Raw genomic sequence first — 18,376 nt, forward strand, 5'->3', positions numbered from 1 at the left:
GGTGGTGGCACAATTGGTGTCCTGTCGGCCTCCTGTGGAAGAAGCAAGGTGTATTTCTTCACCTTCTTCTCTACCTATTATTCTTAGGTTTGGCTTTTTTTCTGTGTCCCATATTTCCTGTGTATTTTGTGTTAGGGATTTGTTGGACATGAAATTTTCTTTGGTAGATAACTGTATTTCCTCTAATGAGTCTTTAACAGCTGAGATTCTCTCTTCCATCTCTTGTATTCTATTGGTTATACTTACATCTGTAGTTCCTGATCGCTTACCCAGCTTTTCTATTTCTATCTTTCCCTCAGTTTGTGTTTTCTTTATTGTCTGTATTTCATTTTTCAGGTCTTGAACTGTTTGAATTGTTTCCTTCATCTGTTTGATTATTTTTTCTTGGCTTTCCTTGCTTTTTTTTTTTAAGAGATTTGTTATTTCTGGCATTTTTTGTTTTGTTTTTTCTTCCATTTCTTTAAGAGATTTTCTCATATCCTCTTTGAGGCCCTCTATCATTTTCATGAAGCTGTTTTTAAGGTCATTCTCTTTTGCTTCATCTGCATTAGGATGTTCAGGCATTGGTGGTGTAAGAGTCCCTAGTCTCTGGTGGTGTCATATTGTTTTTTCTGTTGTTGAATGTGTTTTTGTATTGTCTTCTTCCCATCCCTTCTTTCAGTGGGTGCACATGGGGTCTTTTCCTCTACTGGTGGGTACTGGTCCAAGGTTCTCTTCTGGTGGGTTCAAGCAGGTCGAATACTCCCATGGGTCTCACTCAAGCAGAGGGTGGAGGGCAGAGTGGGGGCCAAGACTGAGGTGTGGCCATACTCAGGGTAGTCCACTCGAGGTTCAGAGCAGGCCCAGGAAGATCCAAGGAGGGGGATGCCGGGAGTTGGGCCCCAAGCAGAGCCCACACACACCTCAAGTGGAGGGTGGAGGACAGGGGCCAAGACTGAGGTGTGGACAGACTCAGTGTGTCCTTCCTGCTGGGACAGGTCCACTCTAGGCTTGGAGCAGGCCAGGAAGATCCAAGGAGGGGGATGGAGGGAGTTGGGGCCCTGAGCAGAGCCCACCTCAAGCTGTGGGCAGAGGGTGGGGAAGGGTAAACTGGTATAATTTCTAACTACATTGTAAGTATGCATCCTTATACCCACAGATTAAGTGTAGCTCTCACCCCTTTCCAAAAAATCTCATTTTTGCAGCAGATGGAGACTATTAAAGCAAACCACAGCTCTTCAAAATACAAAGAACAACTAACTAAGGGGTGCTCAACACCAATTGATAGATCCCTACACCTAAGGCTCAGTGAACATCATGGAAAAGGGAATGGAAAGACTTAAGATCCAGAGAACCAGGGCATTTGCTATGAGTTTGTATTTTCTATATAGGCAGGTAAACTGCACTGGTAAAATCTCAGCAATGTGCCTGCCTAAAAAAGACATGAACAATGATAGCACCGGTTGACATGCCAACATGAATGGGGAAATTTTCACAAGGCCCATCCCTAGGAGAAGAACTACGGGTATTAACGACTGCTGAGAGAGAGAATGAGTCTTCCCTAGGGATGAGCCTGTTAAGTGATTATCTAATACCAAATGGTCAGCACTCAAAACATACATTCAAGTAACATTAAATGAACTCAGTAGGTTGTGTTCATATATTTATATGTATGTAACATGTAACTGAAGGGACCAGCTCCCCATTTCGGCAACCATAACAGCCGAACATGTGCTTGTCTGACCTTGCCTTGGTCACTAAGAGGTCAGATGCCTGCCTCATGGCAAGGACCCAATCAGAAGTTAGCTGGTGGCGCTATGCTTTACGGCTCTAGGTGTGCTTTACGGACAAGTGCACAGCAATGACATGTAGAACATAGCAACCACCCTGAGAAGGCGTATGGTCCATTACAACCAGTTGACCAATCAACACAGGGCAAGCCCTCCAAGCCTGGAGGCACACTAATCCTGAGCCTGTGTGTACCCTAGACACTCCTCTTATGCTGCCCTACAAGATCTCTATGCAGATGCTTCAAGCAGTCTTTCCTAGCCATCTGCCATGGCGGATGGATGAAAGGCCTGAGCTAACATGGGGTTAGCTCATTAAACAACTATAATAAAGCCTCGTGCAGTTTGCATCAAGCTTTTGAATCCGCCTGGTGATTGGGGTGACCTCGGTCCTGGGCTGAGATCCTGGAGGCCTGAGCTGCTGGGGGTCTTACGGTACCATTAACAAATGTTAATAAGAATGAAAACAAAAAGGTGAAGCACTGTCCTATTGGGTGGAGTGTGTCAGGAAAGAGACCGAGATGCCATGTCACTACTTAGGTAGCCATTTTATGTTACATAAGTGTGGAATTGAGAGAAGGATGGGCATACTGTAAATGTAAACTTTTCAATTAATAGTACCCCTGACATTTCTACATTAATTTAGGCTCAGCACATCACTGTCTTTTTGAGTTGAGATTGCTAAGTTAAATATGGGTGGTCAAGTTAAAGTCAAATTTCAGATATAAAAAGGAACATTTTAGTGTAATATCACCCATACAACATTATTGATATACTCATTCTAACAGATAATTTTATCATCTGAAATACCTGTATCTTATTTGTAAATCTGGCCACCCTATTTGGACTTCTACTCTTTTTCATTTTTCCTGGAATGCTGGTGGAACAGGAAGTTTAACTCACAGCATAGCAATTATTGATCTTTGGGTTTCCATCTTTGGGGTTTTCTATATCAGAGATGTTAATACCTTGTCAAATATACATCCCTCAAACTTTTTCTCCCATTCTGTAGGCTGTCTACAACTGAGCGACAGTCCCAACACTGTCTCTTTCTAACTTCTGATTTGAAGTTTGTTCTTGTTTCTTGGAGACCTTTTCATACATCTTTACATTATTTAGTTTTGTCTGATTTTGCAAATATAATCATGCATAGCTATAAACTCTCCTGTTACAGCTGCCTTAACCAAATGTTCATATAAGTTGCAGTTTTGTGTGGTGATATATTGTTTATGATCTAATAAAGCCATTGAAGATCAGAATGCAAAGCCAGTCACACTAATCAGCCATAGAAGTTGGGCAGTTGTGGTACACACCTTTAATCCTGGGATTCAGAAGACAGAGGCAGACGGGTCTCCGTAAATTCAAGGCCACCCAGGGCTACATGAGAGTAAATCAGTCTAAAAGAGAAACAGAGCTGACACCTTTAATTCCAGCACTAGAGAGGCATATAGGATAGGAGCAGGGTCTTGTACTTAGCATTCATTCTCCAGCCACATTGAGGACAGGAGGGCAATTAGTCTCCAGCCACATTAGGTCAGGATCTCCCAGCCTTAGTGGGAACTCTTAGAGGTAAGAGTTCTCTGGTGGCTTGGCTGCTTTGCTTCTCTGATCTTCAGTTGAACCCCAATATCTATCTCTGGGTTTTTATTTTTTGTGCTACAAGTTTTGTTCTCATTTGATTCTAGGAATTTTTTTTATTACTTCTATGATTTCTTTAACAATCCATTGATCACTTTAGAGTGGATGATCCTATTTTCATGCGTTCATCAATTTCTACAGTTTCTATTACTATTATTTTTGGGGGTTTCTTTAAACTATGCAGCAATGCAAATAAAATGTCTCATGGGGGTGGAGAAACAGTTATATAGTCAATAAGTTGAACCTGATATTCCCCACAGTTCCAGACAGGAGCCTAGCCATGACTCATCTGACCCAGGGTATACCAGTGTCATTGTGAGACCTTTCAGGGGCTGAGAGGAAACCCATGACATTTCCAGAATAGGCAAGGGCAAGGGGCAGGGGACATTGCTCATGGGAGCCTGAGGAGGGTGTAGAAACAGGGGTTGTCAGTTCTGTGGGATCAGAACCCATGGTGAAAAGAACTGCCTCTGTGCCCAGCTGTCTCCCACCCTGGAGTGTGGACTGCAGTTCTGGGATATGCTAACTCAGGATGATGCTACCCAGAGAATCTGAGCCTCTCTTGGGAAGATGCAAACATCTCAATTCAAATGTCTAGATAGTCCTGCAGTTTTGAGGGCAAAGGGTGGGGAGTTATAATCCATCAAGGCAGAAGAGTTAAAAACCCACATTGAATCTCTTCTCCAGCCGTTTGCTTTTTGATGCCTTAGTACCCTAGAAGTCACCCTGGGTGTCAACTAGGCAGACAAAGGAAGACAAAGAAGGCTAAGGCTTTTACCTGTTTTAGGTCTGTTTAGGGTACTGGCAGAGACAGTGTTCCAGCTTAGGTTCCTGAGACTTTGACAAGGAAAGTTAAGACCTCCCACCCAAATGTCTGCATTAGGGAAGAGGCAGGGAAATTCTACAGTGGAAAGCTATTGGAGTATGTGGGAAGACCAACAGTTCAAGAACACAATCTAATAGATGTGGATCCCTACTAAGGAATCAGACAGCACCGAGACAGTATGCTAGCCAAGAAGATGACGTTCTGGGTCTCAGTAGTGGATAAGAGCCCGTCATATACTAGTGCTGTGGTCAAGAAGAGAAGAGAGAGCTTGTTGCAACACATGAAGAGAAAGGTGGTTTACCATTCAAATGGCCAAGATCAACTAAACTGGCTTATAGAATGCCCAGGCCTAAGTATTTGTGGAGAGGACAGTTCTCAACTTCTGGGTCTCTGAAGATCAGAGTCAGTGTGGTGGTTCTCCCTGAACACCCATCTGGCCTCAGGAGGCCCTGAAGCTCTCAGAGGACTAGTTACCACTATGGGTTCTCTGATACCATCTAGAGGTCCTCTTTATACCAGTGTGTGTGTGTGTGTGTGTGTGTGTGTGTGTGTGTGTGTGTGTATGCTGCAAGATCATCATTGTCTTTCAGTTCTTAATTCAGAAAATGAAGGGGAAGGAAGGGTGCCCACCCCATGAGCTCAGTATCTGGCACACAGCAGGCATCCAAGGAATGTTGGCTACCATAAACAGTCAGTTTGCTCATGTTGGATCTAATTTCACCTATTTGGTATCTTAGGGATTTTGACTTAACTTTAAATAAAAATATGTGATTGCCCACCTTATGTACTGGTCTCGATTTGTTTCTTGATGTTATTACTTGACTTATTTTTGCTAATAATGTTAGAGTATTTTAAGTCTTAGAGAACAGGTAACACAAAATCTCAGCAAAAGGGAAATCAAAATGGTTGGGATGTGCTATAGTTTTCAAATTAGGTTTACACATCTTAGGGGCTATAGTTCCTATGCATTTTTTCCCTACTGATAATTTTCTAAGACTAGGTTATCAGAAATAACAAAAGAAAGGTTTCTAAGTTTATTTTTAAATGGCAAATCAAGCTGATTATGAAGTTTTCAAAAAACACTGAGAAAAACTTAAAACTTCTTTTTAGTAATCTTCCCTCCTTACACAGCATCTGTAGTCACTACAGTATTTTATCTATTAGTGAAGTCATGCCTTCATTTCATTTTGGCTCCACCTACTCATGTTCTCAAATGAGTATTCCCTTTAAGCCCTTACAATGCAACTCATCTGAAGGCGAGGTTTAAATGAGTTCACCAGACCCAAGATAAATGATAAATAGGTGTTTTATTGGGGAAGAATTTACACAGATAAGAGTAAATAACCGCCGCAACCTTCTTGCTCCAGAAAATGCAGTCTCTGCCCTTCCGATGCTCTCCTCGACCTCAGAGATCTCCGACGGACGCAGCTCCTCTACCTTAAAGGGGACACATCCAAAACTGAAACCACACCCAAAGGGTGTGGCGACTACTACAAGTTCACTGACAAGGCAAGATGTCACTACAATTCCCCTTTTTGTCTAAAGAATAAGGTTTTAAGCCTGATACAAAAACTATATACAATGATAACCAATGACAAGTGTATTCCAGGAGAAGGAAAGGTAAAACATACACAAAATAAAACTGATAACCAGCAAGAGCAACAATGAGCAATAGACATATTTTACATGTTCAGTTTCAGGGTAAAGACATATAACAGAGATTACTCCAATAGCTGTCCTAATCTGGAAACTCCAAGTCTTGTATCTTAGTATTTTCTATCTAAGATAAGAGAGCATATGAGCTGTGACTGTCTAGTCTTCAACATCATCAAAGACCTGAGAAGGAAAATAACATTACTAGGGTAGGCAGGAAGTGCAAGCATGTGACATCCTAAAGGTGCAAGTGAAGACAGAAACAGCAGGTGACCTGCAGTCACCCAAGGTCTCACAGTAACGTCGGGGCAACCAACTTTGGCTAAGGCCTAGAGTATCTGACAGACCAACACAGAAGCAGGGAAACTGAAAGACTGTCTTACCCTGATTTGGCAAGATTCAGCAGTCTCTAAGTTTGTCTCCTGCTAGCCCAGTTAGGACAGGATTTTGTCCAAAGTCAGCAGTTGAGTTAGGGGCAGTTCTTTGCCCAAGGGGCCAGAATCTAAGAAGAGAACAAACCCCAGATGGAGTGTCAATGGTGCCCTTCATACTCTCGGGAATAGCTGGGTGCTGGCAGGAGCAATTGGGTCTCACATCAACGGAGTTCTAAATTATTAAAACATTTAAATGCCATATTCTGTAGGTCTTTGAAGTGTTTGAAGATCAAATATCTATGTTGGGTACATCTCTGAACACATCTATAACCTGACTAACATCATAAGGTATAAGAAGCATGGGTAACTATAATTTGTAATTCTCAGAAACATAGTTGCTCAATGACTGAAGCTTCCCAAAATAATTTCAAAAATCTTAAAACCGATGTTCTAAAGTGTTCCTTGTTATAGAAAGAATTGTTTTAACAAAATAGAAAATGGCTTATGGTTTATTTACTTGCCAAGGTAATACTTGAAATTGACAGGGGTGGCTAACAATAGAAGATCATTTATATCTGCTATTTTAAAATTGAATTTATTTTCAAGTGTTTATTAAAAATTTAGCAAAAATACTTTAAGTTCCACTTACACCTTTGAGGATGACTACAACAATCATTTATATTTTAACATTAAAATTGAGTATCTCAGACACTCCACAATCATATTTTGCATTTCAATATAGCATTATCCACTAACAAATAGTAAATGTGCTACCATAATAATACATATATTATAGTATCATATCAATACATTTTCTTGTACATTCTGCATATGATTCCTAATAATAAATAATGCAATAAATTACTAAGACATTTTAACAAATAATTTAGAAGCAGATTTAGAGGGAAGAAAAATAAATTAAAACATGGTTCCAGTTACTAAGAAATTCACACTCTATAGGGGCAGGTAAACAGACAACACAATGTGAAAACTTTTGAGGAGAATGTTACAAAAAAAAAAAAAAGATATGTATGGACTTTAGAAGGATAACTTAGTCCAGAACAATACAGATATGGATGTTTTAGCCGTGAAAGATTTTGCCAAATCAGGAGTTGCTGGTAGGTAGAGGAAGGGGAGAACCCTGTCAGTGTGTCCGTCACATAACCTGCACAAAGGGACACAGGTAAGGGGGCAAACACGGCCAGGCAACTGCAAATGCTGTTCAGTGTGACTGAACTGAAAGATAACAGAATGGAAAGTTGTGAGAGAAAACGCTACAGGGGTAAGCCAGGGTGCATCATGAAAGGCCTCCCTGGCCTTTCAGAGTCATTCTGCCTGAATGTAGCAAATGATCTAACTTAGAAGTGACATGCTAATTAGGAAGACTGATCCATCACCAGTGAGAGGAAGGTGATCAGTTAGGAGGTGATCTTAGCCTTGTCACTTTCAAACAAGGATAAGAAGTAATAAAGCAGAGAAAATATGGAGAAGGGTCAGAATGCTCAGATTACTAAACCAGTAAGAACTGATTCTTGGCTGGATGGTCTCAGAATGAGAAAAGCAGAAACACTGTTAACTACCTAAAGCCCTGGCCACTTTCCTGGGTAGGGGTTGAAAGGATAACTAGTCTTTTGCTTTAATGAGCTCTGGTTGTGGTATTAGTGACTTAGCAATGATTCCAACAGGTTGGCAGAAGTGTTTCTGTAAGACAATGGGCAAATGTGATGTGGAGTCATGGATACGGACACCATAAGCACCCACAATGGTAGTGATAATGGGGGAGCAGACGTTCAGAACATAAGAGAACAACAGTCTGAACCTTCAAGAACAGCAGCATATAATGGATAGTTTTAGGATGGTGAGATGCTTGCCTTCAAACTAAGACAAGAAGCAAGTGTCACTCAAATCAACAACAAAAATGTAGCGAAGACATTTAGGAAGTAAGCTACTTGTGTCTTAGCAGCAATTTCAAGGTTTGTGGGAAGAACAAGTTACAGAAGAAGATGGAGAAAGAAATGCATGCTAAGAGCACCTAAGGCAAGGGATTACCTTCAGGACACAAGTTTGGCAGGACTAAGGGAGGATTCAAAGCAAGGGTTGAGATCTCTACAACAAATATACTAATGTAAATGACAAGTATCACATACTTAAAAAACAGGCAAAGGAAGCCCTACAGGTAGGGTTCCTAGTCCAAAGCTAAGACACTAATGTAAACCACGAGTGTCACACACTTGTAAACCAGTAAGAAAGCTCTAAGGGTTTTTTAGTGCAATTTGTACTGGTTTAGACAAGTGGACTGACTGAATAGAGTTATCACTACACTCTCTCTTCCACTTCCTTTGTTTTTCTATTGGATGTGGATTCTCTGACTAAGGACCCATTTCTCTTTGCAGCAGGAAACAGTTTCATCACTTCTGCATTCCAGTTTAAGAATGAGGTGGTTTCAGTCACGTTCCATTCTTAGACTCAACACAGAGGTTGACAGAGAGGGTGCCATGAATGAGAAGGGCGCTTCCCCCTCCTCAGGGCATTCTGTATTAACAGAAAAAGGTGACAGGTAGAACACTCATTATGGGACATAGCTCACAACACCTGCATATACATTCAGTGTCATCCAGTAAGCTCCTTACTGCTTCACTTCCATGTTTTCAAGATTTCAAAGTGCTTTTTAATGATCTCTTCCTAAATGAGATCAGCAGGATATCTTCCTTCCCAATCACGAATTTGAGGGCATGAACAGCAGAGAGTGCTGCTTGGCCCAGAAATTATGGCATATGACTGTCAGAAGGAACAGGGAGAAGACAGTAGAAAGAGACAGGCTGGCTATCTGGAAGCATTCAGATAGCAAGCCTAGGAACCTAGAGAAGGACTAAGTGGTCTAATCCTAGCAGTAGAAACAGGGCGAGAGACAAATGCTATGGATGATCTTGTGTTTTGAGGAGAATTTCCAATGACTGCAGCAGTCCTAGGAGAGTACTGCCTTACAATGTAATGGAGAAACTACTGCTGTTTTTGAACTTGGGGTGTCTGAGACTTCAGTGTACTGACAGGAAATTACTGACTAGTTCTGGAAACTGCCCTGCCTGGTTTTCAAGATCATTTCCAACTCTAAGATATTAATAGATAATAATCATCCATGTGATGCAACAAAAAGTATTTGTATATGATGGGGCATTGTTCTGATGGCTGTCTAGTTAGCAAATACTGGCCTCCTAGATTTATTTTAAACTATGGTAGTTTGATAAGAAATGTTCTACATGGTGCTCCCGTATTTGAATACTTGTTGGTTTCTGGTTGGTAGTGCTGTCTGGGGAGGTTTAGGAGGTGCAGCCTTGCTGGGGGAAGCATGTGTTACTGGGGCGAGGCTTTTAAAGCCTCACCTCCATCTAGTTTACTCTCGATTCCTGCTTTTCGTTGATGTGATCTCTCAGCTTTCTGCTCTATCTTCTGTGTCTGCTACTCTCCTCCCTTGAAATGATGGCTCTTATTGCTTTGGAACTATAAGCTAAGCACACTCTTTCTTTCATAAGCTGTTTTTGGTCAGGATGTTTTTATCACAACAACAGAAAGGTATGGAATAGTAACTATAGAAAACCCCATACAAATGACCACATTTGCAGGCACTTTCTACTATGGTTTACAAATTCAGGTGGGATAACCTAGTAGAGGGAATGCTGCTGCATACTCTCCTTTTATGAAAAAAAGAAACAAAGTTGAAAAGAGGTTCCTCCCTGCAAAGATACACTTTATCAAGATAAATAGGGCTTGGAGAACATTTTCTTGTTAAGTAAGGAGAAGCACTAAGCATCCACTAGGTGGCGCTATGAGGATGTTGGCATGCCATTGACAAAGCCAACAAACAACCTTTGGTGGTTCTAACGGTTCTTAAATGTTCTCAAACTTTTCACAGTTAAAGCTTCTGAGATGATCTCAGGTTTGCAGAAAAATAATGTAAGTCTTAATCTGAGAGTTTCGGCTTCAAGATTAGGTTTAACACATTTTAAAGGTTTTCATTATTTGACAGTTCAATCTGTTTCACAGAAGTGAAAACTGTAGCTATTAACATGTAATTATAGTATTAGTTTACATATACTACAAACTATTCTCACTTGACATAAGTGAAGTAAGTATATATTGATACTTATTTATAATGAATCTTTAAATAAGTTTCTTCAGGTAGCCTCTGAATTCTTGAAAAATTAAGTACAAAAGAGCAGTAAATTCTATTACTTAAAGTCATACAACAGTCTAACACAAATACATGAAACATTCCAAAACCATTCTATCAGCCTATTGTGTCTTATAAAAATAACATTTCATGATTTCTCACAGTTTAAAACCCGAAAAATTTTTAACTAAAGTGCAAGATACAAAGTTTCACATTCAACTTTGTTTTCTTTCAAATGCTAAATATTTTAAAAACTGAGAAAAACATTATCATATTTTAGAAAGTCTCTTGCAGTAGATCTCTGTGCCATCAACACCATGAGATCTACTGAGATTTTTCAACTTTCTCTTTCCAGTTCTGCGTCTAGGATTTCCCCCCATGTATCTGCATCCAGGGGGCACATTAATTTTTCCGGCAGGTTAGCAGGAGAACGTATGTTGCTGTATCTGCCACTTAGCCACGCATGTTTCACTTTACTCTTCTGGTAATTTCTCAGGAGTATTACCTGAAAGGGACACACACACACACACATCATCGTTCAAAACTCTGGCAGTGTGGCTAGTTAGTGAGTATGTCTGAAAGCAGAGAAACTCATTCACAGATCTGAGGTTACTGACAAGGAAATAAACATGTAATCACAGTAATCAATTCATGTGTGGTTGTATGGGTTAGTTACACACAGAGAGCAGTCCATTGTATATATTGCTTTCATAAGGTGGAATAAAAGAAATGGACCTTTTCACCCCTCTTGTGATTAACAAGGATGTTCTTAACTTTAAGATCTGAGAGATACAGAGATAGACAAGGCTGGGTGGAAGAGAGTGTGGAGACATGTCAAGTAGAGAGAACAGTGATTCAACTCGCTCCTCTATAGTCAAAACACTCTGTATTCCTCCAAGCAGAATTACAGCTCTCTCTTAACTGTGCTAAAACAACCCTGTGAAAACCACGACAAACTTTGAAGGTTAAACTTACCCTCCAGGTATAACCACTTTTTATGTCATCGTCTATTTCTCTTTGGCAGACAGCTCTTGCCGTCAAACAGTGAGGTTTCCATAAGGCATCATGGTTTTTTATTGCGCGATTCCAACTCCAGCTTGTCTCAGAAGCTCTGCACAAACTGTGAATGTCTAGCTGGCTGAAAATTTTATAAGTGACTTCTGGAGGCAGCAGTTCAACAAAGTTACCTAGACTCGTTGTACTTCCGAATTCAGCATCTGCAGAATTCATTCTGTACTAGGAATTTTCAAAGTACTGTTCCTCATGGAAGTGTCCGTCATAGTTCAATATTTTAGTCAACTGTCTTCATATGTAACCTACAGGGCAAAGTTTAAATACACTCAACCTTTTCAGACCAAACCATGCATCCTATTCTGAGTCAGAAAGTTTTGAGATACGATTTAAAGAACTTTACATATCTTGACTTCAGCCTATCAGTCTGCAATACGAAGCCAGTGCTGTGTCTGTCATGTATTTCATGAAGATGGACAGGTGGAGCGAATAAAACAAATGGCTGCACATCTGACTTGTACATGGGAGACAATAAATAGGTCCCTTCTTTTTGAACATTTTTAGCAAATATGGTTGTTTCTACATGTTCTGTTTCTTGCTGCTCCTGAAAAACATTATCTTTAAAGATGGGAAATGATTCCCCACATTATGTATTTACTGAGTTTAGTAATAATGGCTACTTTAAGGACATATTCAAAGATTTATTGAAAGCATGTGTGTGTGAAATTAGACTTTTCCATTGAGCTCTTCACCTTCAATCTGACTTAACCACAAACCTGCTAGAGTTTTAGTAATTAATATAACAACTATTTAATTATGTGGATGAAGTGGACAGGTGATTGGAGATGCCCTTCTGTCTATATGTTTCTCTTATGGGTTGATGCATATAAAACACTGTTTGGCCAGATGTATTACCCAACTTTTTTTAGTTACTGACATCATGGTGACTGCATTTGGATAGGCTGTTTATGATCCAGATTGCTTGTGGTTGGAATTGTGACAACTGTATTGGACGGGGGCTCCACTAAATGGTTTTGCAAAATAGAAAGCAACTTGGTGGACAAAACAAGACAAAAAACACAAGATGCAATATTTGCAATGAACCTTCTCTCCTCCGACCACTGATACAAACTAAAGTCAAAGCAGCATTTTAAAAAAGAAACTCCTACTAGGAGGTTACACTATATTGCTGCTCCTCTCAACTTCTTATTAGGAACAAAATGCTTCCTTCTGCCAAAGGAATTCCACAAGAGGCATACGTTTTTTAAGTATACATTCTGTAGTGCCTTGGTCATACTGCCAAAAATCTCACTAGGAATCTTCTAAATTATTTCTGTTGGATGCTTGGGAAACTATCCCATTTATGCCTTTTCTTTTTGAACCAACCTCGCCGGCCGAACTATTCAGATAGCTTGGAGCCCTTCCACCCACCCCACCTTTCAAAGATCGATCTATCTATCTGTCTGTCTGTGTCTGTCTGTCTGTCTGTCTGTCTGTCTGTCTGTCTGTGTGTGTGTGTGTGTGTGTGTGTGTGTGTGTGTGTGTGTGTGTGTGTGTGTGTGTGTGTGTGTGTGTGTGTGTATAGGTGTTTTTGCCTGCACGAGAGTCTGAGCACTACGTATGTGCAGTGCCCCCGGAAGCCAAACGTGGGCGTCAGATCCCCAAACTGGAGAAATAGACAGTGGCGAGCCCCCTCTGTGGGTGCTGGGGAGTAAACCTGGGTCATCGGGAAGAGCGAACAGTGCTCAGCAACCTATGGGCCATCTCCAGTCCCTCCACCCACTCCTTCTGTCAAATGTCACTAAGAGCAGGGGAGCGGAGCCAGGACACCGCCCCGCCAGACTACTTCTAGGGGAGCCCAAACCGGTCCGGCCGAGCGTAACTGCATCCCTGTGTGCTGTGAGGGAGGGTGCTGACCGAAAAACCTTACAACCAACCGCCATCGAGAACGCAGGCCCGGGTCCTGGGAAGGACGCAGCAGCCTCTCCTACCTAAAGCCGCGGAGCCGGCTCCTCCCGCGATTTCAGTCCTGGAAATTTGAATCCTTTCCGGGAGGCCTTCATGTCCCGCCCTCTCGCCTGCCGCTCCTCCCATTCGGGCGCGTGCGGTGCCTTCTGGGCTTGGTAGTTTTTCCTGGGTTTCATCACCGAAAGGGAAGAAAAGAAAGGAGGGGCTGGTAACTACAAGGTCCAGAGTCCCTGTTGAGTGACAGCCACCGGGTAGGCGGGGCTGCGAAAGGGCGGGACTCTCAATGTGTTTTGGTAGCTAAAAAGAGCGGCAGGTGGCCTAGGGTCTGCGCGCCTAGGCTCTCTCTCCACTGGGGGCACTCTCTACCCGCTCAGGCGCACCCTCCCTGCCATGCTTACATGGTTATGGTTGCTGAAAAATTAGAAGTTCACGTAGTGTTTATTTTTTGTTGGACAGGTGGCTATTTAAATGTTTAGATGATAAGATCGTGTTACTCCTTTCCTTACTTTTTTTCCAACTTTTTAAAATTTGAATTATAAACAGGATTGTTTTACATGACAATCACAGTTCTATTCTCCTCCCTCTCCCCTTTTTTTTACCCTCCCCCCCCCAACTAAAACCCTATCTATCATGTATCCTTTCTGCTTCCCCCTGGTGGTGAGGCCTTCCTTAGGGTGTCATCAGAGTCTATTGTATCCTTTGGGATAGGGCCTAGGCCCCCGCCCTGTGTGTCTTGGCTCAAGGAGTATTCCTCTATATGGAATGGGCTCCCAAAGTCTATACTATGCTAGGGATAAGTACTGAACTTCTACAGGAGGTCCCGTAAATTTCTGAGGTTTCCTCACAGAAACCTCATGTTCCTGGGGTCTGGATCAGTCCCATGCTGATATTCCAGCTATCAGTCTGGGGAGCAAGAGTTCCCCCATGTTCAGGTCAGCTGTTTCTGTGGGTTTCACCAGCCTGGTCTGGACCCCTGTGCTCTTCACTCGTCCTTCTCCGCATCTGGGTTCCAGTTCAGTTCGGTGATTAGTTATGGGTATCTGCTTCTACTTCCACCAACTTCTGGATGAGGGCTATCGGGTAGCATATAAGTCAGTTATCAATCTCATTATCAGGGGAGGGCATTTAAGGTAGCCTCTCCTCGGTTGCTTAGATTGTTAGCTAGTGTTATCTTTGTAGATCTCCAGACATTTCCCTAGTGCCTGATTTCTCTGTAAACCTAAAGTGTCTCCCTCTATTATGGTATCTCCATTCTTGTTATCTTCTATTCTTCCCCTGACTCAACCTTTCTGCTCCCTCATGTCCTCTGCATCCCTCCTCTTCTCTCCTTCTCATTCTCCTAGCTCCCTCCCCCCTCTTTCCATGCTCCCAATTTGCTCAGCAGATCTTGACCCTTTCCCCTTCTCCAGGGAACCATGTATATCTCTCTTAGGGTCCTCCTTGTTTATTAGGCCTTTTGGCAGTGTGGATTGTAGGCTGGTAATGCTTTACTCTATGTCTAAAATCCACATATGAGTGAGAACATACATGTTTGTCTTTTTGCAATTGGGTTACTTCGCTCAGAATAGTTTCTTCTAGTTCCATCCATTTTCCTGCAAATTACAAGATTCCATTGTTTCCGCTGAGTAGTACTCCATTGTGTAACTGTACCACATTTTCTCTATCCATTCTTCGGTTGAGGGGCATCTAGGCTGCTTCCAGTTTCTGGCTATTACAAATAGTGCTGCTATGAACATCGTTGAACAGATCTCTTTGTTGTATGAATGTGCTTCTTTTGGGTATATGCCTAAGAGTGGAATTGCAGGATCTTGTGTTAGACTGATTCCCGTTTTCTTGAAGAGTCACCATATTGATTTCCAAAGTGGCTGTACAAGTTGGCACTCTCACCAGCAGTGGAGAAATGTTGCCTTTTCTTCACATCCTCTACAGCATGAACTGTCATTGGTGTTTCTGATTTTGGCCATTCTGACAGGAGTAAGATGATATCTCAGAGTTGTTTTGATTTGCATTTCCTTGATGGCTAAGGATGTTGAACACTTTCTTATGTGCCTTTCAGCCATGTTAGATTCCTCTATTGAGAATTGTCTATTTAGTTCTGTAGCCCACTTTCTAATTGGATTGTTTAGTGTTTTGGAGACTAGCTTCTTGAGTTATTTGTATATTTTGGAGATCAGCCCTCTGTCAGATGTGGGGTTGGTGAATATCTTTTCCCAATCTGTGGGCTGCCATTTTGTCTTCCTGACTGTGTCCTTTGCCTTAAAGAAGCTTCTCAGTTTCAGGAGGTCCCATTTATCAATTGTTGACCTCAGTGTCTGTGCTACTGGTGTTATGTTCAGGAAGTGGTCTCCTGTACCAATTAATTCAAGGGTATTTCCCACTTTGTCTTCCAATAGGTTCAGTGTAGCTGGATTTATGTTGAGATCTTTGATCCATTTTGACTTAAGTTTTGTGCAAGGCTTGGATCTAACTGCAGTCTTCTACATGTCTGCAACCAGTTATGCCAGCACCATTTGTTGAAGATGTTCTCTTTGTTCCATCATATAAATTTGGATTGTTTGTCAAAAATCAGGTGTTCATAGGTGTGTGGGGTAATATCAGGGTTTTCAATTCTATTCCATTGGTCTACCAGTCTATTTTTGTGCCAATACCAAGCTGTTTTCAGGACTATAGCTCTGTAATAGAGCTTGAAGTCAGGGATGGTGATGCCTCCAGAAGTTCCTTTATTGTATAGGGATGTTTTGGCTATCCTGGGTCTTTTGTTTCTCCATATAAAGTTGAGAATTGTTCTTTCAAGGTCTGTGAAGAATTGTGTTGGGATTTTGATGGGGATTGCATTGAATCTGTAGATTGCTTTTGGCAAGATTGCCATTTTTACTATGTTGATCCTTCCTATCCATGAGCATGAGAGATTTTTCCATTTTCGGGTATCTTCTTTAATTTCTTTCTTTAGAGACTTAAAATTCTTATGGTACAGGTCTTTCACATTTTTAGGTAGTATTACCCCAAGGTATTTCATGTTGTTTGTGGCAATTGTAAAGGGTGATGTTTCTCTGATTTCTTTCTCTACCAATGTGTCATTGGTATATAGTAGGGCTACAGATTTTTTTGAGTTAATCTTGTATCCTGCCACTTTGCTGAAGGTGTTTATCAGCTGTAGGAGTTCCCTGGTGGAGTTTTTTGGGTCACTTATGTAGACTATCATATAGTCTGCAAATAGTGAGAGTTTGACTTCTTCCTTCCCAACTTGTATTCCCTTGATTTCCTTTTGTTGTTTTATTGCTCTAGCTAGTATGGAGAGAGTGAACAGCCTTGTCTTGTCCCCGATTTTAGAGGAATTGGATTGATTTTCTCTCCATTTAATTTGATGTTGGCTGTTGGCTTGCTGTATATTGCTTTTATTATGTTGAGGTATGTTCCTGTTATCCCTGATTTCTCCAGGACCTTTATCATGAAGGGATGTTGGATTTTGTCAAAGGCTTTTTTGGAATCTAGTGTGATGATCAGTCTGTTTTCCTCAGTCTGTTTATATGGTGGATTACATTGATGGATTTTTGTATGTTGAACCATCCTTGTATCCCTGGGGTGAAGCCTACTTGATCACGGTGGATGATTTCTCTGATGTGTTCTTGGATTGGATTTGCCAGTATTTTATTGAGAAATTTTGCATCAATGTTCATGAGGGATATTGTTCTGTAGTTCTTAGTTGTGTCTTTGTGTGGCTTGGGTATCAAGGTTATTGTAGCCTGGTAAAAAGAGTTTGGCAATATTCCTTCTGCTTCTATTGTATAGAACAATTTGAGGAGTATTGGTATTAGCTCTTCTTTGAATTTCTGGTAGAATTCTGCAGTGAAACCATATGGCCCCGGGCTTTTTTTGGTAGGGAGGCTTTTGATGACTGCTTCTATTTCCTTAGAGGTTATAGGTCTGTTTAATTTGCTTATCTGTTCTTGATTCAATTTTGTTAAGTGATGACTGTCCAGAAAATTGTCCATTTCCTTTAAATTTTCAAATTTTGTGGAGTACAGGTTTTCACAGTATGACCTGAAGATTCTCTGGATTTCCTCAGTGTTGTTTGTATGTCCCCCTTTTCATTTCTGATTTTGTTAATTTGCATGTTCTCTCTCTGCCTTATGATTAGTTTGGATAAAGGTTTGTCTATCTTGCTGATTTTCTTGAAGAACCAACTCTTTGTTATATTGATTCTTTGAATTGTTTTCTTTGTTTAGACTTTATTAATTTCTGTCTTCAGTTTGATTATTTCCTGGCATCTGCTCTTCCGGGGTGAATTTGTTTCCATTTTTTCTAGAGCTTTCAGCTGTGATGTCAATTCTCTGGTGTGGCTATTCTCTAGTTTCTTCATGTGAGCACTTAGAGCTATGAACTTTCCTCTTAGTATTGTTTTCAAAGTGTCCCATAAGTTTGGGTATGTTGTGTCTACATTTTCATTGAATTCTAGGAAGTCTTTAATTTCCTTCTTTATTTCTTCCTTGGCCCAGGAATGGTGCAATTGCATGTTGTTCGATTTCCATGAGTTGGTAGGTTTTCTGCACTTTGTTTTGTTTTTGAATTCTAATTTTAAAGCATGGTGGTCTGATAAGACACAGGGAATTTTTCCAACTTTTTTGTACCTGTTGAGGTTTGCTATGTTGCTGAGTAGGTGGTCGATTTTTGAGAAGGTTCCATGTGATGCTGAAAAAAGGTATATTCTTTTGTGTTTTGATAGAACGTTCTATAGATGTCTGTTAATCCCAATTGGGTCATAAGTTCTGTTTGTTCCTTTGTCTCTTTGTTAAGTTTCTGTCTGGTGGTCCTGTCCAGTGGTGAAAGTGGGGTGTTGAAGTCTCCCACTATAACTGTGTGAGACCTTATTTGTGATTTGAGTTTTAATAATGTTTCTTTTACGAATGTTGGTGCCTTTGTATTTGGGGCATAGATGTTTAGAATTGAGACTTCTTCCTGGTGGATTTTTCCT

The 18,376-nt window shown here is 41.0% G+C and overlaps 1 protein-coding gene across 1 annotated transcript; it reads right to left on the reverse strand.

The window, feature by feature from the left end:
• Nucleotides 1-5,518: 5,518 nt before the first annotated feature.
• Nucleotides 5,519-11,705, reverse strand: Fbxo48 (F-box protein 48). The gene is given in 3 exon segments (XM_027388082.2): nt 5,519-10,930; nt 11,401-11,654; nt 11,657-11,705. Coding segments are annotated over 3 exon segments (471 nt in total). The 3' UTR covers nt 5,519-10,762.
• Between the last annotated feature and the right edge of the window lie 6,671 nt (nt 11,706-18,376).

The sequence above is a fragment of the Cricetulus griseus genome (genome assembly GCF_003668045.3).
Source record: "Cricetulus griseus strain 17A/GY chromosome 1 unlocalized genomic scaffold, alternate assembly CriGri-PICRH-1.0 chr1_1, whole genome shotgun sequence".
In the NCBI taxonomy this organism is placed as follows: domain Eukaryota; kingdom Metazoa; phylum Chordata; class Mammalia; order Rodentia; family Cricetidae; genus Cricetulus; species Cricetulus griseus.